General features: G+C 38.9%; 1 protein-coding gene across 9 annotated transcripts; it reads right to left on the bottom strand.

Moving 5' to 3' along the window:
• Window positions 1-418: 418 nt before the first annotated feature.
• On the bottom strand, window positions 419-15269 carry LOC111339232 (uncharacterized). 9 transcript variants are annotated; one of them, XM_088758761.1, is made up of 10 exons: window positions 14497-14634; window positions 10624-10828; window positions 9636-9696; window positions 9432-9513; window positions 7788-7892; window positions 5630-5758; window positions 5284-5331; window positions 4976-5119; window positions 3424-3576; window positions 419-3078 (listed from the first exon to the last, which is right to left on the bottom strand). In XM_088758761.1, exons 2-10 carry the CDS (start codon window positions 10739-10741, stop codon window positions 2512-2514), a joined length of 1407 nt encoding a protein of 468 aa, XP_088614887.1. In that variant the 5' UTR covers window positions 10742-10828; window positions 14497-14634; the 3' UTR covers window positions 419-2511. The 9 variants fall into 9 exon arrangements, with proteins under 9 accessions (XP_088614887.1, XP_088614891.1, XP_088614892.1 ...); XM_088758765.1 differs by having other exon boundaries at window positions 10723-10828; XM_088758766.1 differs by lacking the exon at window positions 14497-14634 and adding an exon at window positions 11178-11194 and having other exon boundaries at window positions 10723-10828.
• Window positions 15270-25334: the final 10065 nt, after the last annotated feature.

Genomic DNA, 25334 nt, shown 5'->3' with positions numbered 1-25334 from the left:
GCACTTTTGTCTCCAAATTTAGATATCTTCGAGTTCTTAAAATTCAGTAAGCAAATGGATTCCTAGACTTTTCCTCTAAGAAGTTTACAAGACTTCTTAGTCTTGTAGACTTCGTTCTATACGACTAAATCTTGCGATGGTAATTTAGGGGTAGAACATTTTGACGGAATTTGTCACACTTATTTCCTCAGCGCTAATCAAACGTTCCGATGCCCAGACAATGTTCACTTTCTACTTCCTCGTGCGGGGACCAACTGAATTATGGGCAGGTTTATAGCGAAATAACCTTACAATCCATTGCTGGACTTAAGCTCGTGCAGTGTATTGTAAATTAATTATTGGTTACCAAAATTAAAGGTAAAGAAAATCATTATAAAACAAGCCATCACTGGCTGAATGGCTTCTTATTGGTCCACACTAAAATTTTACTATTTTATTCTTCAGTTCGATATAATTTTCCTTATGCCTAATAAAAGTAAAGTTTACAAAAGAAACTTAGTAAGGTGCAAACTATTATTACCAAATTTAAATCACAAAAGTGTTGTTCAAGTCTGTTACTACAATTGACTGAATAAATTAAATGTCCATCTACTCAAATTTCAATTTAATTTAACGCTCGATTTGATGACGTAAGTCGAACTAATTATAACAATGCTTACCATTCTGTAAAAGCAGATAAAAGAACCTGTCCACATACTACCTTTACATGGGACACTCAATAGTAACAATTACTCATTTTCATCTCATTCCCATGAAGTAAAAGAAAATGTCCCTTTAATTTATCTTGTATGAAGCTATTTTTAAATACAGTTATTTGTAAATGAATTTTTTCTTTCTTTTTCTTTTGGTCGTTTTCTAATACTTTTTTTTTTTCTTTCTTTTATTTTTACTTTGTTTTACCTAACTCTTCGAGTCCTCTATGAAAAAGTAAATGTCTAGCTATTTGTACAAATCGATCAACAACTCGCAAGTCTACGGAAAGGTTTAGTCAATGAGTAAATTTGTAATCTAGTAAACATAATTCAACTATACCTGCTGTTAAAGATAGAGGAAAATATTAACGAAAAACTTTGTACCAAACTATAAAACTTCCCATACGCAACCGGATAAAAAACCCCCATTTTTCACTAAAATCGGTTTGAAAATTCTAGCGCACTACTCACTATCAACATTTCTCATCAAAAGTTACAAATTTCTCATCAAAATCGTTCCTTTTACCTACAAATTGTGTTTGAGAAAAAAAAGGGAAGGGAAGAAGTTTCCGACTTCTTCACTTGTTAATCCTTGAAGCAAGATCATCCTGCTTCACTGATATCCAGATGTCCTTGACGTTCTTCTCTAACTTCACCAGATTCGAGAAAAAAACATTCAAGCATTATATAACCCTACATAAGTAGACTTTCTAGCCCGAGACTTGACGTCTAGAACTTCCAAATTACAAAGAATAGCTAGCTCGCGTATTGTTGACCAACGTTTGTTACAACTTGAAACGTACATATTTGAGTAACCACATTGAGGATGACCCCCAATGCGGACTTCGAGGATGGTACAAATAACAAACATCAACTCAAAGCATAATAATTTGTTCTAGGTAACCTATTATACTGAAGGCATATCATTTTGCTATGTGCAGAACGTAACCTGGAAACTGAACTGAGTGCAACAACGAACACTCACAATGAGTAAACCAGGAAAGAATTACACCTGGTAACATACGACCCCACTGCCTCACTTATATTCGCAATACCAGATTTACAAAACTACTACGATTATCATAAAAATTTTAAAAACAAATTTATGTATGAGCTAAAAATTTCACTATCCGGAAAACTACACGTCTTAAGAAGTTAAGAACTACACGTCTTTTGAAGTCTTTTTCAAACTAACTACATTTACTGATTTCCTTCATTTCAAATTCCTGAACTACCACGTTTTGGACCAAAAGAAATGACCCCAAAAACACGTACAAGTTCATATTTAGTCTTGGAGAAGTATGTTACAGACAATGTGATTTTCATCTCCTCCATTTAAGTGTTACTTGAAACTTTGGCAGTGAACGTGTTTTGAAATTTACCTAAACAGGACCTATCTTCGCGAAAATTGTCTTCAAAGGGGCTTAAAACTCGACTTCAGACGCCACCGCCACTTTGATTTTTGCCGAGCTATATGGCCGCTTACCTGTGACATGATAAGTTTTACTTTACTTTTCAAATTTCTTGGTGATCTGTCTGAACAATATAGAGACTACAAAAGCGGCATTCTCGAATGACAGCCAGAAGAGAATCAGCTGTTTTTGAACCGTACGTTAGTTTTAGTTCCGTTACCTGGTTGCTGAGTTATCATGGCATGGAACGTTTGCGTAAAAAATTTTCGAGAGATAAGTTACTCTTTAGAACCTCCAAACAAATCAAGTAGTAAATTTTTATGTATACTTTTAAATGGGGGAGATAAAAATCGAATGGTCCCTGGGAGACACTTCTCCTTTCATGTTTAGTTCTCACCTAATCTAATTTATAAATTTTCAATGTCTCTACTTCTAGTTAAAGTAGCCAGGCCTCTGATAGAATCTGATACATTCCTCAGCATCGTTTCCTGTGCGTTCGCATGTTCCTCAAGTCGTCTGATCCTTTCCTGGATCCTCACAAGTTCCTCACGTTGGTTACTCCGCTCATTTCGCAGTGTGTTAAAATTCGCTTGGTGAGAATTAAGATGTACTTGAATTTGGTTTACTCTGTTGTTGATGTCGCGGACCGTATTTTTTAACTGATCGTTTTCTGACACTAGGTGTTGAATGACAATAGCGATGTCGTTCGTAACCTGATATCGGTTAGAAAAGCAGTGAGTCAGGTAAGCAACCTGATTTTCAAGGTCGATTAACCTTTGCTCGTGTTGATCAGAAACGTTAGGAGCTGAGATTCGCGGGGATGCGGTGTTTCTTGTTATGGTGTCGTTGAGAGAGGGGTTCATCTCCTCTTTTAACTCCAAGCTATTTTTGGTTGAGTTTTTATTTTGTCCTGCCATGTTACCAGAGAGCAAGAAGTTGACCTGACGAGGAAGGTTGGCGTTTATTTGCCCTTTCTACAAAGAAAGTAAAACCATAAAACCTAATTATTCCGTTGGTTCCTTCATCATCTGCCGTAAATAAAGTTCATTTGGAAAGAAGAGATGTGAAGCATAGTGCAGCAAGGTATCAACAAATCAATATTTACTGTTATTTTTAACGCAAACAACTTTTCTTGATTGATAAATATGACACACTGACTGAAATTATAATCTAAACAGAATAAAACTCAAAATCTCTAATGCTAACTTTTTCTCTCACTCATGACTTGACTTTGGTTGATCACATAGTGGTTACGCTTGGAAGCGAAAAGAAATGTAAATGAAGTTGCAATGAACTAACAACTCAAAGTTTTTCGTCACCTCCATTACATCGGCACTGCCTCGTTCATTGCAGGATCGCCTTGTCTCAATTCTACGGGCACGTTCTTCTTTAAAGTCCCCGGGACGATCAGCTCGACACACAGATATCCCTCCCTCATGACAGTCACCTGTTCCCCTGGTTAGGGAATAGTTCTGTGACAAGAAAAAAATTTCCAAAATGGGTCTGTCACCAATTGAGAAATGACACTTGCATGACTTTCAAATAAATTGGATTAATAACAAAGCAAATAAAGTTGCAATAAACGAATATTACACTCGAAAATTATTATATTACCGATTCCTCTGGAGGCCAGGATCCTGAGATCCCAGGCCGAGACGAAAATTTCAAAATCTCGAAAAAATTCAGTGAACAAAAGATAGTAAAACTACCAAGACGCGGATGTTTTAAAAAGTTATGACCACAATCGATAATACAAAGCCACTGCATTTGGACAAGTGTATCGCGTTCTATACCGAAATTCACAAAGCTTATGCCTGCGGCTAACAGAAAATTTAAATAGAATGATACCAAAATTTTCACTACGAAGGTGCGAGAATTCCTCAATCCGCCGACATTTCCGGGATGGAAGGTCAGAGCTCTTCGAGAGAAAGGTTAGGGAAAAGACCAAATACTATGTGAGCACTTACCGTCCAATGTGAAGAGGAGCTACGCAAAATTAAAATTTTAAACTTTCCGCACATTTCTTGCGTCTTTCAGAAAAAAAAAACCCTTCAGATTATCACAAAATGAGGGAGACTCGGTGACCTAACGGTTAGTGCACTGGACTCCGGAGCGAGAGTTCTGGAATCGAAACCTGGCCGAGTCATTCTTGGACAAGACACTCTTACTCACAGTCCCTCTGTCCACAGAGGAGAATAAATGGATACCGTCGAATTTTTCAAAGAATCCTGGCGAAATGCAGAGGGTCAAAATCTCCGATGGACCAGCATCCCGTCCGGATGTAGCAGTACTCTCAGTCATTTCATGCTACACAGTCCGAAATAGGTTCCAGTGCCTTGTGGGCCACTTGGATCGGGTTCAAATTTTACCTTTACCTTCACTCCTTCCCTGCCAAACAATGACAGTCGACCACTTTCATGATTGTCACATGAAACTTAGTTACGAAACTAGCATTGGCGTTTTGAGGCAAGATAAAATGAAAATACTTAAAGAACCCATCACTCCGGTAGTTTTAAGATGCTTACTTAATTTTTGATTCTCGCTGCAGTGAAAATCATTTAACTCACTGAGCTTTAACTCACTGTTTTCTATGTGTTTAGTATACAAGTTTTAAAAAAAAAAAATACTGAAGGTGTGAAGGTGTGTTGCCTGTATGCGATATTGGGCAATAACACCGGCTCATGACACGGCGAGAGGTATCATGGACACTTTGAAAGGTCACGAACCGGTACTTGTGTCAAATACCACGACAGGTCACGCTATTACCAAAAATACATATCGCAGTTATCAAATGTTTAAATGCAAACATTTGCATCTAAATAAAGACAGCGAGGGCGACGAGGCACAAAAAAGTAATCGAGGCTTTGTCACCTTTACAACTTTGGCACTGCTTTGTTCACGCCGGGATCGTCTTGTCTCCGATTTACGAACACCATCTCTCGTTACGTGCTCGGAAAAATCAGCACCTACCCCAAACTCAGGACAGGCAGCTGTTTCGCGGGTTGGAGGATGGTTCTGTCGCAAGACAAAGTAATACGGTACAAATTGTTATCGCCTGGTTCTACAAGTGAGAAAACGATTGAATGTTCATAATTTCCCTGAAAATAGATAAAATAAGATAACAAAAAATTGAAAATGTAGACTTTCTCTAAAAGTTTTATCCAAACTAAACAGCTCACCTGAGCTTCTTGGCAGTTAGCAGGCATGGGACGTTGGGTGTGCGAATCCTGTTTCAACATAAATTCCTCACGTTAGTCCATATGCTGTGAGCCTTTATTCAAACGCTTCTACTCAAATCCATTGGGTAAAGTGCTCTCTGGGTAAAATTTCGAACCACTTAGTGGTATAAAGAAATATACCTTGTCATTTAGATGTTTATCAGGTTCGGTTCCAATATGAATCTGCCAAAAGAAACTTTAAGGAATATTTCAATAGCAAGCTATTGTTCTTTTGATTGCAAACACATTTTCCTATTGCATTCGGAAGTACCACGACGATAAGAAGAAAGATGCCAAACTGACTAACCTCAACAACGCTATCAGAGAGTAAGGATTCTCTTTTGTCATCTGTTTTGTTGGAAAGTGTTTCATCGCTCTCGCACTCCTTCTGCTCTCCTCTTTGAATGCTGGCCAAACTGCAGCTTCCTACATGACTCTAAAATGTGAGATGCAAAATAGCCATAAATACAAAGTTGGAATTTTATGACTGAATTGGATCAAGCCTCCTAGGACTGCGTTCCATCTTTACTGGAGTGGGAGATGGTGGTTAACAAATTAAGGGCGGGGGGGGGGTGGGGGTGGGCTCTCAAAAAAAATTTTAGCAATTGAAGGTAAAAAATGATGGGTCCTATACCTATGAGTGCTAACTAAGTTATTCGTTGAGGGGGAAGGGCTTAACAATAAAAAAGGTATGTTATAATACAGTAGCACAGAGAATACAGTTGAATTCTTAAGGCATTCAGTACGTTAACCAACGGCAAAGTTAATACAAACATTTAGACACAGGGTAAGACAAATTTGTCTTAGTGTATTTTAATAACATCATACTATGAGATGCTAAACAGCATTGAAAAACTTGTTAAGAAACTGCTGACATAAACTCCCTCCGAGATAAACTTCGGAGTTGCTAGCTTAAGAAGTACATGTTCTTTGCTGGCTAATAATAAAAATTAAAATCAACAGTTTTGGGAGTGAAGTGCAATGAACAAAATTGCCTCCATAACCCCACTGTTACCACTTATTTTGGCAAAGTGTAAACGTCACAACTTCCTGTGACTTTTTTTAAAAACGTTTTCGAAGTTTTTCAACATCTGAGTGAAGGTAAACAACTGTGAGCTGTTTTAAAAGAAACATGAAACAGCTTCAGAAGGTTGTGTTGCCACTTTTAACCAAAACCATTGCTTTTAAACACAGATAACTAAACCCTTCGCAGGGTGAAGCAGAGTGACTTTGGATGACATATGGAAAGGGAAACTACTTATTTTCTACGGGGTGATCAATGCTTGTTCTTATAACATACATGTACCCTGCCTTTTCACATGCCGTAGAACAACCTTAAGTGGGAGTTATAAGGGGGAGGGGGACATATAAGAACTGTCCAATTACTTTCTCTCAACCCTCATGGCCTCAAAAGAAGGCAGGAGTTCAGATACAAGAACCCTATCTGCTGTAACAGCTAATAAAGTAAATACAGAACACCTTGGCATTCACGAATAAGTGGTGCAATTTGACTTTCCTTCCAGGTTTCCGTTCATTTCTTATGTAATGGCTCCTTTTGTGCTCTATAACATAACCTTATTTTTATCAACTCTATACATCTATCAGTTAAATTTTAAGGACTTTTAGCTTTTGAATTTACAATTTGTATGTACCTGAAGAGTATCAATAACTCATATAATTATAATAATAATAACAATAATGTTAGTAATGATTTAGTAGTGGACAGTCTGAAGATGTCTCTTCCTGTCCACTATTACTAGGTCCAATTTGAATTTATATCACTACATGTATGTAAATATAAATTTATAAATATAAGTTTATATGCAAGGATTACAAATACGCCAAATTTGGCATATTTTACACCAAAAATTCATTGGACTCCAAAAAATTCCAACAGGGAGTCACTCCAACTCCAGAGAAGAATTCAGAAATGTTCAGCAGAATTTTATTTTCTGCCTAGCAAAAACATTCTGCAAAAACAACATCACTTTGTGAAACAAACTTTGTCCATAGCTTGTTTGTGTTCGACGCACAGCACATTAATAAGCTGCCATTTTTAATTGTGAATGTTTTTGATTGGCAGTTCTTCTCCAATTATGTAACTCATACAATAGTGGTATAGAATGCCTCCACTGCACATGCTTGCATTTTCAAAACTGACTCTAAAATTTTTGGACAAGGAGTCAAAGTGACCTCAAAGGGAAATAGAAATGTGTAATCCCTACTTATATGCAACACCCTACTAAGTTTTAAAGTTAAGCAGTTCTGGGATTGATTTAAAAAAAAACAATGGACTAGTGCCTCTAGCAGAAACAAAGGAAGCAAAAATTAAGAAATTTCCACTCATATTCATTCCCTCTAAACTTGTATGTGTATGAAAAAACAAATTATCACATAACATTTGGTGAGAACTTAATTTACACAATGTAGTGGTAACTTAATGTAAGCCCTTTGGTTCCCTTTACCTCAGATTCCTTCAACTTTCCTTCCCATGTACATCCTGCCTCCAAGAATAAACAGTGAACTGTGGTACTCTCAACTTTACTGCTGATTCCTTCATCTGGTGAGAACTTAACAAAAAGGGAGTGGAATCAGGAACCATCACAGATCACAAAACACACAGGCACTTTGCAACTCCCAAGTAATCCCAAGCAATATCACTGTAATTAAAGGAAAATGAAAACCAAAATAGCATACATGTACATGTACATTATATTTGATCATTGACTGGCTTTTGCTAAAAGGTACCATGATCAGTTAGTAAAAATTTAATAACACAATTACATCAGCTCAAGAAGTCACTCGTGTCTCATATATGACAATCATTTCATTTCTTTCTTTACAAAACTTTATAAAGTCATCTTTGTAAATCTTTATTTGACATATTATAATAATTTTTAAGTGCAGAAATGTTTACATCTAGGAATGAGTGATAAAGCAGTTTGATATGCAAATTGGCAGAGTGATTATTGATTATGAAGGACCAATCATTGAGGGATGACAGCTTATCCTGTGCGAAAAATGCATAGTGTAATGACTCATTTGACAAAATTTGAACTAATTAGTCTAAGAATGATGATTCCCTTAAAAACCTTACTCGTTTTTAAGAGGGTGGGAATTAATTTCCAAGGTTACTTTGCTCAGAGACTTTATCTGGTTTAATAAACATTCCAACAAATAAGTGTACCACTGCAAGCAGGTACATGTACACTTTTTGTGCAAAAAGAATGGTTTGGAGACCAAATACCAAACAGCAGAGATATTAACATAACATAACATAACATCAACTTTATTTCAACACGATAAGTGTTCAAAGCTTTGTGCTTATGGGGTTGTGCATTTAAACTAGTCCTAAAACTAATATCTATTACTAACTTACATACAAAATAAAAATAAGATTACTAATAGTTAATACTTATAAAAATTTGTACAATATATGTGATATAATCTGCATAAGATATCATTAAAAATAAAAATAGCCTTGATCACAAAAATTAACTTTTGAGGCAGATGTTACCTTAAAATGAAAATCTTTAAATTCAACAATCTTACTTAATCTTGAATCTATGCTCTTTCGTGTAGCATGAACAATGTCTGCATTTCTAGACATAATTGTATTCCAAAGAACAGCCCCTCTATAAGTTACTGGACATTCTAAATAGCGAGATTGAAATCTTGGTATAACAATAAATTATTATCTGACCCCCTTAATGAATACTGTAATGTATAACTCTTGTGCAATAATGCTACAATTATTGCACGATCACAATCAAAAGTTCAAAATTATGATTTCAATGATAGGATCTACTTCATCACTTTGATGTGTTATAGTGATTGATATTCAACTCAAAATATCCAAAGATCAAAGGTCACAATGGATTCACAGTAGGGATTTGGTGATCATCATAAAAAAACTGGATATCAAAAAGGTGCTATGGGAAACTAACTTCTATAATTATAAAATTTGTATCAACTAATTTTCAGTAGCTGCACATGGCAAACAAAAACAGGATCTGTGTATTTTTTGGCTAAAATGGGCAAAAATTCACCAATCTGGCTTACTCAAGCAGTACTGAGGAAGAATGGCCCTTGGTCACTTGTGTACATACCTTGCTGCCCTCAGTCCACACAAAAACCGCAAGCCAAAATTCCCCAGTAAAGCCCTCATGCTCACTTAGCAATATTAAGAAACTAGAAGTAAATTAAAGTATTTTGTGAATAAAAATTATCAACTGTAGGCATTTCTAAAATGCTTAATCCTATAACTGGGTGAAACTCTTAAATAAAACAACAGTGCTGACTATGAATATTACCTGAAAATAGAAGAGAGGTGTTCTGCTCTTTTTGCAGTAAGCCACTGCTCCTGGATTTCCCCTAGTTGTTGTCGAAAAAAAAAAAGCATAATTTATTAGCACTAGATTTGAAATAAAATACTGTGCAGCAAGAAAATGCCCAAAATAAAATGATGATTGTGATCTACTTGTTGTATCAAATTATTAGACCAGTAAGGTTCTGAGAGGCAACAGGCATCAAGGAATTTAACAGTTTTAAACTAAGGAAACAACAAAAGCTGAAAGTATTACATTTCCTTCAGTTCCCTGAAAAGAAAATCACAAGAATAAGCTCCAAGAAGAAACTATTGTCATCCTAAACCATTCAACACCCACAAATTTTCATGCGACAAGGCTCTAAGCTTAACCATAAAATGGTCAATGGTAACTGGGAGAAAAAAAAAATTTGCTGGTAATCAATTTTTAAAATTCACGCCTTAATTATCACAAGATGTGGTACTCAGACAACCAAGGAGAAATACAGTGTACCCAAGTTAGACTTTCTGGTAATTATTGCTCCAATTTAAATTATACATTTTGAAAAAGCTTATGAGGTGTGAAAATAGACTGTTCAGTATTTTTTTGCAAACGTTAGAAATTTTCAAAGTTGAATTTGTTCTTCAGCAAGCAAAGCATAGGATATTGCATTGATATACTGTCCAACAATCCACAAAATGTTTGTCTGTGCAATCATAATCCACATTCAGTATCAATACAGCACATGTTGCTCATATTTAGACCAAATACAGTCATGTACGGGTGCATATGAAGTGTCATGCACCAGTCAATGTTAACTCCTACACCCCCAGGCCAGGACATAGTGGCCACTAGACTGCTGCTTGAGGCTAAACTGTTGAATGCCCTGCACCCCAAGGCCAGCTTTTTCATCTAATTGAAGCAAATAACCCCACTCAAATCTCCCAATCCCTAAAAACAAGGTGGTAGACACAGGCTAATGTAAATGCTTCACCTTTATTTATTTCATGGAACTTCGGCACAGTAACCCATTGACACCTGTAACTTCCCTTGTAACACCCGTAAAAAAATGGCCCCCATATTTCAATCTCACCCCTCTCTCTTGTTTCCATAGTGACTTGGGAGGATAACAAACCAATCACTTGACCTCCTTTGCACAGATTTGACAGCTAATTGGTGGTGCCACAAGGTGAGGTTTTCTGAAATTTTCATATTGAAACATGTTCCTTTGATGGTGGCTGACAAGATTTAATTTGATCCCAAAGTCGCTGTACTTTAAGAAGGCTCAGGGGATGAAGGAAGCTTTGATGGGTTCAATGAACTGGAAACAGAAGGTTTGAATTGCAACCACATGTTGGATTTAGATCTGGTTTAGAGGCTGAAGACAAAGACACAGATAATGAGGTATTAAAGTTAATGTGGTCCCCAATTCTAGTAAAGGCTATGCACTGAATTTTGATGTTCACTAAGGTAAAGAGCCTAATCAGAAGCCGATAATGTACAGCTTAGAGTATGACATGGTGACTAGTATGATTAGGCCTTACCCACCATTTTTTTAAACAACTTTTTCTGCTCAGTTAGAACATTTAGCAGGTAATGATACTGGGTGTTGTGCCAACTTAAGATCCAATTGATGGACTTGCTTCTTTGTGCTATAGATAAGTTGTGAAACTAGTTCACCCAAAGGGTAATGTAGTTTTTACTAAGTGGAATAACAAAAATGATGTTAGCACAATTTCCTCTCATTTTAGTCTTTCAGCTGTAGATTTAGTGGTAAATGGGCATAATCAGCAGGTTTCCAAGCCAGTAGTGGTTGATCTCTACAAAGAGCAAAAGGAGGTGTTGATCTTGCAGATCAATTCAGGGCTCGAAATCAAAAAAAATTCTTGATCACAATTTGCGAGTAATTCCTTAAAATTTAGTCGCAAGTTTGAAAATTTTGGTTGCAAAAGTAACCAACCCAAATTTCATGAGCATTGCACAACATAGTGTCTGAAAAAGTGCGCCAGAAATACAATTCTCAGCAATGAATCAACGATCAAAGTCACGCAACATTTAACTTGAATTTCACAGGATTTTTTAGACAAAACTATAACAACCAGTAACAAATAAGATGCAATGCTGTTAAATATAATTTATTTAGAAGCTAGGCTGTAAAACAGTCACAAAATCACTACTAATGGAGAAATTTTAGTCGCAAAAACAAAATCTTTATTTGCAAATGTGCCTAATACAGGTGCAATTTTGAGCCCTGAAATTGCATAAATTTTACTTTATGAAAGCATGTAGGTCAATAAATGTATTTGTTTTTGGTATTTATTTGATATTTCAATATGCAATTCTTTTATTCTGTATAATCATCATTGGCTAGAACATGGGCAAGGTAAAGTAAAACAGGTAAATTTAAAAATGAATCTTGCTAAGCAATTGATCAGGGGTTTTCCTCAACAGTTTCCGTGCTCATCCCACTAAATGGTGTAAGATTGAAAATTTGTCAGTGGAGCTAGGGAACATAGGATCTCATTTAATGTTAAAATTGAGGGTAGAAAGAAGGTCTGCCTTCACTGCAGTTATTTGGGTACCAAAACAGTGCCGGGTTGATCGGCAGAGACCTCATTTCAGTGCTTACCAAAAATTAATACATGTAGCATAGCCCTTTATAAGACTTGCTTTCACCATTTCTATAAAAGTTGAATCATGCTTGAACTTTTCCTCATACCCTGAGTCATCTTCCAGAGGAAAAGTGTGTGATAAAAAGAGAAAACAGACAAACACAGAGAGGATAAGGATAAGTAGGTAATTATTTGGTTCTTGTTTTGGGCTTTTTTATCTTCAATTGGCTGTTTGACTGATTCTGATTCTGCCACCATCATTCCATAGTTTTCATGTTTATTGTGGCAATGTACTTAATTTTCGCATCACAGTGAGTTTAGAACTTGTTTCTGTTCTGGCTACTCAATTGGTTTGGTGTTCATTGACAAATTACTGTATTTATCCGTGTATAAGTTGACCTTTTATTACCAAAAAAATCAGCCCATAAAATCACCCTTGACTTATACACGGATCATATACAAAGACCTGACCCAAGTAATCCAAGACATTAGGGAACTTAAGCAGTCACGACGGCAATGCCACGGAGGAAAAATGAGTTTCTACTTTTAATTAGAATTTCGAAAACGGCTGCATGTGTTTACCGTCTCATAGGGCGCCAGACCTCAAACTCAACATAAGGCATAAAAGTAGCATTGAGTTCCAAATGTAAATTAAAACAATTTGCCGCCACGGCTTTGGTTCGCAGACGACACAAATTTTGGTGATTTCACGCTGTTGTTTCGCGAACGACGGCTAAGAAATGTACAAAGTTTTAAAACGTACGTGCTGGGCTATTGTTCTGCCAACTAGATCTATTGTTTTTCCACGGTCTCGTTGCCATCGCCATCGTGGTTTGCTTAAGTTCCCTATTAGCATAACAATTGCCTGAAGTATTTACAAAGTTTATTTGTCACGCTTTTTAACTTGATAACTCTTGACAACCGATCACTTTGTCTGTTTCAGTATGTGTTGGTGCGCCCCACTGTGTTTACCTTGCTGTTTGCAATTTATTTATTTAGTATGCCTATTTTTTTTCCCTTCTCTAGTTTTTGACAGCTTTCAGATGTTACATCCTGAAAGAAACTTGTAATGAACAGTTTTTGATGACCAATTATAACGATTTTTTTTAAATCTGAGTAAACTATCATCCATTCTCAGCATCTTGTATTGGCAACACATTGAAAAATCTTATTTTCCACTCATCACATGGTGAAGAGATATTTTTAATTTTTTACTTTCTCCATGATTTAAAGAAGGCCTTGCCGCACTTTTCTCAAATCTTTTGGCTTATTCTCGACAATTATTTCCCTTTCCATTAAAGACAACCTCAATACCCAATCTTACTATGTGTAGATCGCTACGTATTATTTTTGTCTATTCTTTCTTGTGCAGTAGTGTTAATTGTTGTAAAGTTTTGCACGCACTTTCTTTGTGTCACTACGTTATGTAGCATGTATTTAAACTGTATTGTTTATCGTTGGTGCAGTTTTTTCAGTGCAGTTTGTCAAGTGTAGTTTGTATATTCATTCTTTTCGCTTCACGCAGCTTGTTCGCAACTAGGCAGGGTTCACAACATCGCAACAAATGTAAGTTTGTATTATGTAGTTTTCGTCGTCGTTTTCTTTGTAGCTTTCCTTGGGTATTTAGTGTAGTTTATATTATGATAGGTTTTCATTTCCTGTTTTATTTGCAGTTTTAACCGTGTTGTTTCGTGTCCTGTCGTGTCGTTTCGCCGCGTTAAAATTGTGCTCGTTAGTGTTCGCCGCCCGTGGCAGTAATACTATGTTTATTTTTTTCAATGCTCTTGAAACAATCCTAGGTTGGGAAATTCCTGGGGACAATTGAAATATCAAGGGAGGTGTCCAGTTACAATGGGTTAAGAAACTTCGCTAAGTGACACAACATGGACAAGCAAACACACATACACCATAAACACCAGAAAATGTCAGTGGATTGAAATTGATAACACCCATCCACAGTGTTACTACAATCATCTTCGTTAAGGACCACAAGTCACCTCAAACAATGCATGTCAAGTGATAAATGATTTGTAGTGTTTAGGTCTGAAGTTAACATTTACAGAAATAAGCCACCATCTTTTCAATTCCCGTCCCCGTCACCTGCATTTCCTCAATAATCCTGGATGGCATGCAAAAGCCATCAAAGTCCCCTTTCACCTGTCAAGTAATGGAAATATTACCTGCAAATACCCTGCCATGTCCTGGCCCTGGTAGTGTGGGGCAGTTACATTGACTAGTGCGGTAGGGATGCCTACCTGAAAAGATAATCCACACATGACCTGCAGTAGAAGTGCCCACAGTTTGCCCTCAATGCATCTCTTACCACTGTGTCACAGTATTCACAGATAAGTTCTTGAAATATCATTTTGTCTAACTCTAGTACAGGGTAACCTGGCATTCTTACTGCTGTTCAGTCTTTAATACAGAAAGTAGGTCCATTGAGATTGTAACAACTAAGGATGGGGTCAAAGTCCTCTCGAAAATGCGAAGGCCCCACTGGTGCGTACCCTGTAAAACAGGAGCAAGGAGTAACATGAGTAAACAGGAATACCAAAAATGAACAAAAAGCATCGGGTAAATATCAGAAATAATTTCCCTTGAAAACCTAATGAGCTCTTTAACTACAATTACTCCTGAATAATCAGTTATGTCAAAGAAAAGACACATGAACTTAATACGAACGCATGAAGATGATCTTCCAAAGAAATAACGACTGAAAGTTGTTACTTCCATATCATGTGCCTGAATTACACCACCAGCGAGCTAAAAGTATAGTTTCTTGTGAAGCAACTACGTCCATAGTTTTGAACCATGGAGAAAATACAGAACTCTTGATCATGAGGTAAGCAACTTACCGCTTTATGTGATTCCCATTATGCAGGTCTCGAAGAAAATTGATGGTATACGGTATGAACAGGAAATAATTAAATTATGAGCCCTAAGATCGGCTTTTGGAAAGAAATAAAGGATCCAGGAGGTAGAGATTCAGTAAAACTACCTTATTATTTAAAATAAAAACTTATCTCGGTCAGGTCTTGAGGTCATGTAAGCAACACAGAACTATGCACTCCAAATATGGAACGACAAGCCATATATGTAACGGTATAGCTCACCACTAAATTTTCTCCGATTCTTATTGGTTTAAATTGATCACGTGACGCAATAGTGATTATCCGTGGAGAGACACTAGACACTTTGTAACATATATCATGTAGACTATATTATTCTGTCACTTAATAGAGCTGTTATCAAAGGCATATCACTGTGTAACCTAGTATAGACGGTACATCCATTTCCACTGTCTACAGTAGGTACAGCTATCCACACTGTCTACAGTAGGTACAACTATCTACACTGTCTACAGTAGGTACAGCTATCCACACTGTCTACAGTAGGTACAGCTATCTACTCTGTCTACAGTAGGTACAGCTATCTACACTGTCTACAGTAGGTACAGCTATCTACACTGTCTACAGTAGGTACAGCTATCTACACTGTCTACAGTAGGTACAGCTATCTACACTGTCTACAGTAGGTACAGCTATCTACACTGTCTACAGTAGGTACAGCTATCCACACTGTCTACAGTAGGTACAGCTGCCCACACTGTCTACAGTAGGTACAGCTATCCACACTGTCTACAGTAGGTACAGCTATCTACACTGTCTACAGTTGGTACAGCTATCTACACTGTCTACAGTAGGTACAGCTGCCCACACTGTCTATAGTGGGTACAGCTATCCGCGCTGTCTACAGTGGGTACAGCTATCCACGCTGTCTACAGTGGGTACAGCTATCCACGCTGTCTACGGTAGGTATAGCTATCTACACTGTCTACAGTGGGTAGAGCTATCCACACTGTCTACAGTGGGTACAGCTATCCACACTGTCTACAGTGGGTACAGCTATCTACACTATCTACAGTAGGTACAGCTATCCACACTGTCTACAGTAGGTACAGCTATGCACGCTGTCTACAGTAGGTACAGCTATCCACGCTGTCTACAGTAGGTACAGCTATCCACACTGTCTACAGTACGTACAGCTATCCACACTGTCTACAGTAGGTACAGCTATCCACACTGTCTACAGTAGGTACAGCTATCTACACTGTCTACAGTAGGTACAGCTGCCCACACTGTCTACAGTAGGTACAGCTATCTACACTGTCTACAGTAGGTACAGCTATCCACACTGTCTACAGTAGGTACAGCTATCCACACTGTCTACAGTAGGTACAGCTATCCACACTGTCTACAGTAGGTACAGCTATCTACACTGTCTACAGTAGGTACAGCTATCTACACTGTCTACAGTAGGTACAGCTATCCACAATGTCTACAGTAGGTACAACTATCTACACTGTCTACAGTAGGTACAGCTATCCACACTGTCTACAGTAGGTACAGCTATCTACACTGTCTACAGTAGGTACAGCTATCTACACTGTCTACAGTAGGTACAGCTATCCACACTGTCTACAGTAGGTACAGCTATCTACACTGTCTACAGTAGGTACAGCTATCTACACTGTCTACAGTAGGTACAGCTATCTATGTTGTCTACAGTAGGTACAGCTATCTACAATGTCTACAGTAGGTACAGCTATCTACACTGTCTACAGTAGGTACAGCTATCTACGCTGTCTACATTAGGTACAGCTATCCACGCTGTCTACAGTAGGTACAGCTATCCACGCTGTCTACGGTAGGTACAGCTATCCACACTGTCTACGGTAGGTACAGCTATCTACGCTGTCTACAGTAGGTACAGCTATCTACGCTGTCTACAGTAGGTACAGCTATCCACGCTGTCTACAGTAGGTACAACTATCTACACTGTCTACAGTAGGTACAGCTGTCTACGCTGTCTACAGTAGGTACAGCTATCCACGCTGTCTACAGTAGGTACAGCTATCCACGCTGTCTACATTAGCTACAGCTATCCACGCTGTCTACAGTAGGTACAGCTATCCACGCTGTCTACAGTAGGTACACCTATCCACGCTGTCTACAGTAGGTACAGCTATCCACGCTGTCTACAGTAGGTACAGCTATCCACGCTGTCTACAGTAGGTACAGCTATCTACGCTGTCTACAGTAGGTACAGCTATCTACGCTGTCTACAGTAGGTAAAGCTGTCTACGCTGTCTACAGTAGGTACAGCTGTCTACGCTGTCTACAGTAGGTACAGCTGTCTACAGTGGGTACAACTATCTCTAATGTCTACAGTATGCAACGATTACCATTCATTGTTGTGATTGCGTGACCGTCTATATCTCCTTGTTTTATGTGACATATCGATTAGCTGTCGGCATTACCTTTCATTCGACACACGTGTAGGTTACGAGCGCATGTAGTGAAAATTGATCGATGGATCGTCGAAGATATCATTGTAATAGAACGGAGAAAGAGTTTTTACGAGCCGATGCCGCGCTGTTAAGAAATTCACAGACCGAAAGAATCGATTGAAGGCAGCGTCCGCCCCGTTACACAGTACGTACACTCTAGACAGTGTAGATAGTTGTACCTACAGTAGACAGTGTAGACAGTTGTACCTACTATAGATAGTGTGGATAAATGTACCTAATGTCGACAGTGTAGATAGCTGTAGCTAATGTAGACACTGTATATAGCTGTACCTACTGTAGACAGTGTATATAGCTGTACCTACTGCAGACAGTGTGGATAGCTGTATCTACTGTAGACAGTGTGGATAGCTGTACCTACTGTAGACAGTGTGGATAGCTGTACCTACTGTAGACAGTGTAGATAGCTGTACCTACTGTAGACAGTGTAGATAGCTGTACCTACTGTAGACAGTGTGGATAGCTGTACCTAGTGTAGACAGTGTGGATAGCTGTACCTACTGTAGACAGTGTAGATAGCTGTAGACAGTGTAGGTAGCTGTACCCACTGTAGACAGTGTAGATAGCTGTACCCACTGTAGATAGTGTAGATAGCTGTACCCACTGTAGACATTGTATATAGCTGTACTCACTGTAGACAGTGTAGATAGCTGTACCTACCGTAGGCAGTGTAGATAGCTGTACCTACCGTAAACAGTGTAGATAGCTGTACCTACCGTAGACAGCGTGGATAGCTGTACCCACTGTAGACAGCGTGGATAGCTGTACCCACTATAGACAGTGTGGGCAGCTGTACCTACTGTAGACAGTGTAGATAGCTGTACCTACTGTAGACAGTGTAGATAGCTGTACCTACTGTAGACAGTGTGGATAGCTGTACCTACTGTAGACAGTGTGGATAGCTGTACGTAATGTCGACAGTGTGGATAGCTGTACCTACTGTAGACAGTGTGCAGAGCTGTACCTACTGTAGACAGTGTAGATAGCTGTACCTACTGTAGACAGTGTAGATAGCTGTACCTACTGTAGACAGTGTGGATAGCTGTACCTACTGTAGACAGTGTGCATAGCTGTACCTACTGTAGACAGTGTGGATAGCTGTACCTACTGTAGACAGTGTGGGCAGCTGTACCTACTGTAGACAGTGTGGATAGCTGTACCTACTGTAGACAGTGTGGATAGCTGTACCTACTGTAGACAGTGTGGATAGCTGTACCTACTGTAGACAGTGTGGATAGCTGTACCTACTGTAGACAGTGTGGATAGCTGTACCTACTGTAGACAGTGTGGGTAGATGCACCTCCTTTAAACAGTGTGGATAGCTGTACCTACTGTAGACAGTGTGGATAGCTGTACGTAATGTCGACAGTGTGGATAGCTGTACCTACTATAGACAGTGTGGGCAGCTGTACCTACTGTAGACAGTGTAGATAGCTGTACCTACTGTAGACAGTGTGGATAGCTGTACCTACTGTAGACAGTGTGGATAGCTGTACGTAATGTCGACAGTGTGGATAGCTGTACGTAATGTCGACAGTGTGGATAGCTGTAGACAGTGTAGGTAGCTGTACCCACTGTAGACAGTGTAGATAGCTGTACCTACTGTAGACAGTGTAGATAGCTGTACCTACTGTAGACAGTGTAGATAGCTGTACCTACTGTAGACAGTGTAGATAGCTGTACCTACTGTAGACAGTGTAGATAGCTGTACCTACTGTAGACAGTGTAGATAGCTGTACCTACTGTAGACAGTGTAGATAGCTGTACCTACTGTAGACAGTGTGGATAGCTGTACCTACTGTAGACAGTGTGGATAGCTGTACCTACTGTAGACAGTGTAGATAGCTGTAGACAGTGTAGGTAGCTGTACCCACTGTAGACAGTGTAGATAGCTGTACCTACTGTAGACAGTGTGGATAGCTGTACCTACTGTAGACAGTGTGGGCAGCTGTACCTACTGTAGACAGTGTAGATAGCTGTACCTACTGTAGACAGTGTGGATAGCTGTACCTACTGTAGACAGTGTAGATAGCTGTAGACAGTGTAGGTAGCTGTACCCACTGTAGACAGTGTAGATAGCTGTACCCACTGTAGATAGTGTAGATAGCTGTACCCTCTGTAGACATTGTATATAGCTGTACTCACTGTAGACAGTGTAGATAGCTGTACCTACCGTAGGCAGTGTAGATAGCTGTACCTACTGTAAACAGTGTAGATAGCTGTACCTACCGTAGACAGCGTGGATAGCTGTACCCACTGTAGACAGCGTGGATAGCTGTACCCACTATAGACAGTGTGGGCAGCTGTACCTACTGTATACAGTGTAGATAGCTGTACCTACTGTAGACAGTGTGGATAGCTGTACCTACTGTAGACAGTGTGGATAGCTGTACGTAATGTCGACAGTGTGGATAGCTGTACGTAATGTCGACAGTGTGGATAGCTGTACCTACTGTAGACAGTGTGCATAGCTGTACCTACTGTAGACAGTGTCGATAGCTGTACCCACTGTAGACAGCGTGGATAGCTGTACCTACTGTAGACAAGTCGGATAGCTATACGTAATGTCGACAGTGTGGATAGCTGTTGCTAATGTAGACATTGTATATAGCTGTACCTACTGTAGACAAGTCGGATAGCTATACGTAATGTCGACAGTGTGGATAGCTGTTGCTAATGTAGACATTGTATATAGCTGTACCTACTATAGACAGCTGTATCCACTGTAGACAGTGTGGGCAGCTGTACCTACTGTAGACAGTGTGGATAGCTGTACCTACTGTAGACAGTGTGGATAGCTGTACCTACTGTAGACAGTGTGGATAGCTGTACCTACTGTAGACAGTGTGGATAGCTGTACGTAATGTCGACAGTGTGGATAGCTGTACCTACTGTAGACAGTGTGCATAGCTGTACCAACTGTAGACAGTGTAGATAGCTGTACCTACTGTAGACAGTGTGGATAGCTGTACCTACTGTAGACAGTGTGGGCAGCTGTACCTACTGTAGACAGTGTGGATAGCTGTACCTACTGTAGACAGTGTAGATAGCTGTACCTACTGTAGACAGTGTAGATAGCTGTACCTACTGTAGACAGTGTAGATAGCTGTACCTACTGTAGACAGTGTAGATAGCTGTACCTACTGTAGACAGTGTAGATAGCTGTACCTACTGTAGACAGAGTAGATAGCTGTACCTACTGTAGACAGTGTGGATAGCTGTACCTACTGTAGACAGTGTAGATAGTTGTACCTACTGTAGACAGTGTGGATAGCTGTACCTACTGTAGACAGTGGAAATGGATGTACCGTCTATACTAGGTTACACAATGATATGCCTTTGATAACAGCTCTATTAAGTGACAGAATAATATAGTCTACATGATATATGTTACAAAGTGTCTAGTGTCTCTCCACGGATAATCACTATTGCGTCACGTGATCAATTTAAACCAATAAGAATCGGAGAAAATTTAGTGGTGAGCTATACCGTTACATATATGGCTTGTCGTTCCATATTTGGAGTGCATAGTTCTGTGTTGCTTACATGACCTCAAGACCTGACCGAGATAAGTTTTTATTTTAAATAATAAGGCAGTTTTACTGAATCTCTACCTCCTGGATCCTTTATTTCTTTCCAAAAGCCGATCTTAGGGCTCATAATTTAATTATTTCCTGTTCATACCGTATACCATCAATTTTCTTCGAGACCTGCATAATGGGAATCACATAAAGCGGTAAGTTGCTTACCTCATGATCAAGAGTTCTGTATTTTCTCCATGGTTCAAAACTATGGACGTAGTTGCTTCACAAGAAACTATACTTTTAGCTCGCTGGTGGTGTAATTCAGGCACATGATATGGAAGTAACAACTTTCAGTCGTTATTTCTTTGGAAGATCATCTTCATGCGTTCGTATTAAGTTCATGTGTCTTTTCTTTGACATAACTGATTATTCAGGAGTAATTGTAGTTAAAGAGCTCATTAGGTTTTCAAGGGAAATTATTTCTGATATTTACCCGATGCTTTTTGTTCATTTTTGGTATTCCTGTTTACTCATGTTACTCCTTGCTCCTGTTTTACAGGGTACGCACCAGTGGGGCCTTCGCATTTTCGAGAGGACTTTGACCCCATCCTTAGTTGTTACAATCTCAATGGACCTACTTTCTGTATTAAAGACTGAACAGCAGTAAGAATGCCAGGTTACCCTGTACTAGAGTTAGACAAAATGATATTTCAAGAACTTATCTGTGAATACTGTGACACAGTGGTAAGAGATGCATTGAGGGCAAACTGTGGGCACTTCTACTGCAGGTCATGTGTGGATTATCTTTTCAGGTAGGCATCCCTACCGCACTAGTCAATGTAACTGCCCCACACTACCAGGGCCAGGACATGGCAGGGTATTTGCAGGTAATATTTCCATTACTTGACAGGTGAAAGGGGACTTTGATGGCTTTTGCATGCCATCCAGGATTATTGAGGAAATGCAGGTGACGGGGACGGGAATTGAAAAGATGGTGGCTTATTTCTGTAAATGTTAACTTCAGACCTAAACACTACAAATCATTTATCACTTGACATGCATTGTTTGAGGTGACTTGTGGTCCTTAACGAAGATGATTGTAGTAACACTGTGGATGGGTGTTATCAATTTCAATCCACTGACATTTTCTGGTGTTTATGGTGTATGTGTGTTTGCTTGTCCATGTTGTGTCACTTAGCGAAGTTTCTTAACCCATTGTAACTGGACACCTCCCTTGATATTTCAATTGTCCCCAGGAATTTCCCAACCTAGGATTGTTTCAAGAGCATTGAAAAAAATAAACATAGTATTACTGCCACGGGCGGCGAACACTAACGAGCACAATTTTAACGCGGCGAAACGACACGACAGGACACGAAACAACACGGTTAAAACTGCAAATAAAACAGGAAATGAAAACCTATCATAATATAAACTACACTAAATACCCAAGGAAAGCTATAAAGAAAACGACGACGAAAACTACATAATACAAACTTACATTTGTTGCGATGTTGTGAACCCTGCCTAGTTGCGAACAAGCTGCGTGAAGCGAAAAGAATGAATATACAAACTACACTTGACAAACTGCACTGAAAAAACTGCACCAACGATAAACAATACAGTTTAAATACATGCTACATAACGTAGTGACACAAAGAAAGTGCGTGCAAAACTTTACAACAATTAACACTACTGCACAAGAAAGAATAGACAAAAATAATACGTAGCGATCTACACATAGTAAGATTGGGTATTGAGGTTGTCTTTAATGGAAAGGGAAATAATTGTCGAGAATAAGCCAAAAGATTTGAGAAAAGTGCGGCAAGGCCTTCTTTAAATCATGGAGAAAGTAAAAAATTAAAAATATCTCTTCACCATGTGATGAGTGGAAAATAAGATTTTTCAATGTGTTGCCAATACAAGATGCTGAGAATGGATGATAGTTTACTCAGATTTAAAAAAAATCGTTATAATTGGTCATCAAAAACTGTTCATTACAAGTTTCTTTCAGGATGTAACATCTGAAAGCTGTCAAAAACTAGAGAAGGGAAAAAAAATAGGCATACTAAATAAATAAATTGCAAACAGCAAGGTAAACACAGTGGGGCGCACCAACACATACTGAAACAGACAAAGTGATCGGTTGTCAAGAGTTATCAAGTTAAAAAGCGTGACAAATAAACTTTGTAAATACTTCAGGCAATTGTTATGCTAATAGGGAACTTAAGCAAACCACGATGGCGATGGCAACGAGACCGTGGAAAAACAATAGATCTAGTTGGCAGAACAATAGCCCAGCACGTACGTTTTAAAACTTTGTACATTTCTTAGCCGTCGTTCGCGAAACAACAGCGTGAAATCACCAAAATTTGTGTCGTCTGCGAACCAAAGCCGTGGCGGCAAATTGTTTTAATTTACATTTGGAACTCAATGCTACTTTTATGCCTTATGTTGAGTTTGAGGTCTGGCGCCCTATGAGACGGTAAACACATGCAGCCGTTTTCGAAATTCTAATTAAAAGTAGAAACTCATTTTTCCTCCGTGGCATTGCCGTCGTGACTGCTTAAGTTCCCTAATGTCTTGGATTACTTGGGTCAGGTCTTTGTATATGATCCGTGTATAAGTCAAGGGTGATTTTATGGGCTGATTTTTTTGGTAATAAAAGGTCAACTTATACACGGATAAATACAGTAATTTGTCAATGAACACCAAACCAATTGAGTAGCCAGAACAGAAACAAGTTCTAAACTCACTGTGATGCGAAAATTAAGTACATTGCCACAATAAACATGAAAACTATGGAATGATGGTGGCAGAATCAGAATCAGTCAAACAGCCAATTGAAGATAAAAAAGCCCAAAACAAGAACCAAATAATTACCTACTTATCCTTATCCTCTCTGTGTTTGTCTGTTTTCTCTTTTTATCACACACTTTTCCTCTGGAAGATGACTCAGGGTATGAGGAAAAGTTCAAGCATGATTCAACTTTTATAGAAATGGTGAAAGCAAGTCTTATAAAGGGCTATGCTACATGTATTAATTTTTGGTAAGCACTGAAATGAGGTCTCTGCCGATCAACCCGGCACTGTTTTGGTACCCAAATAACTGCAGTGAAGGCAGACCTTCTTTCTACCCTCAATTTTAACATTAAATGAGATCCTATGTTCCCTAGCTCCACTGACAAATTTTCAATCTTACACCATTTAGTGGGATGAGCACGGAAACTGTTGAGGAAAACCCCTGATCAATTGCTTAGCAAGATTCATTTTTAAATTTACCTGTTTTACTTTACCTTGCCCATGTTCTAGCCAATGATGATTATACAGAATAAAAGAATTGCATATTGAAATATCAAATAAATACCAAAAACAAATACATTTATTGACCTACATGCTTTCATAAAGTAAAATTTATGCAATTTCAGGGCTCACTGTAGACAGTGTGCATAGCTGTACCTACTGTGGACAGTGTGGATAGCTGTACCTACTGTAGACAGCGTGGATAGCTGTACCTACTGTAGAACAGCTGAATCCACTGTAGACAGTGTAGATAGCTGTACCCACTGTAGACAGTGTAGATAGCTGTACCTAATGTAGACAGTGTAGATAGCTGTACCTACTGTAGACAGTGTAGATAGCTGTACCTAATGTAGACAGTGTAGATAGCTGTACCTACTGTAGACAGTGTGGATAGCTGTACCTACTGTAGACAGTGTGGATAGCTGTACCTACTGTAGACAGTGTGGATAGCTGTACCCACTGTAGACAATGTGGATAGCTGTACCCACTGGAGACAGTGTGGATAGCTGTACCTACTGTAGACAGTGTGGATAGCTGTACCTACTGTAGACAGTGTAGGTAGCTGTACCTACTGTAGACAGTGTAGATAGCTGTACCTACTGTAGACAGTGTGGATAGCTGTACCTACTGTAGACAGTGTGGATAGCTGTACCCACTGTAGACAGTGTAGATAGCTGTACCCACTGGAGACAGTGTGGATAGCTGTACCCACTGGAGACAGTGTGGATAGCTGTACCCACTGTAGACAGTGTGGATAGCTGTACCTACTGTAGACAGTGTAGATAGCTGTAGTTAGTGTGGATAGCTCTACCCACTGTAGACAGTGTGGATAGCTGTACCCACTGTAGACAGTGTGGATAGCTGTATCCACTCTAGACAGTGTGGATAGCTGTATCCA

The sequence above is a fragment of the Stylophora pistillata genome, chromosome 4, assembly GCF_964205215.1.
Source record: "Stylophora pistillata chromosome 4, jaStyPist1.2, whole genome shotgun sequence".
In the NCBI taxonomy this organism is placed as follows: Eukaryota; Metazoa; Cnidaria; class Anthozoa; order Scleractinia; family Pocilloporidae; genus Stylophora; species Stylophora pistillata.
The sequence above is the reverse complement of the archived record's forward strand: the minus strand, read 5'-3'. Positions and strand labels throughout refer to the sequence as shown.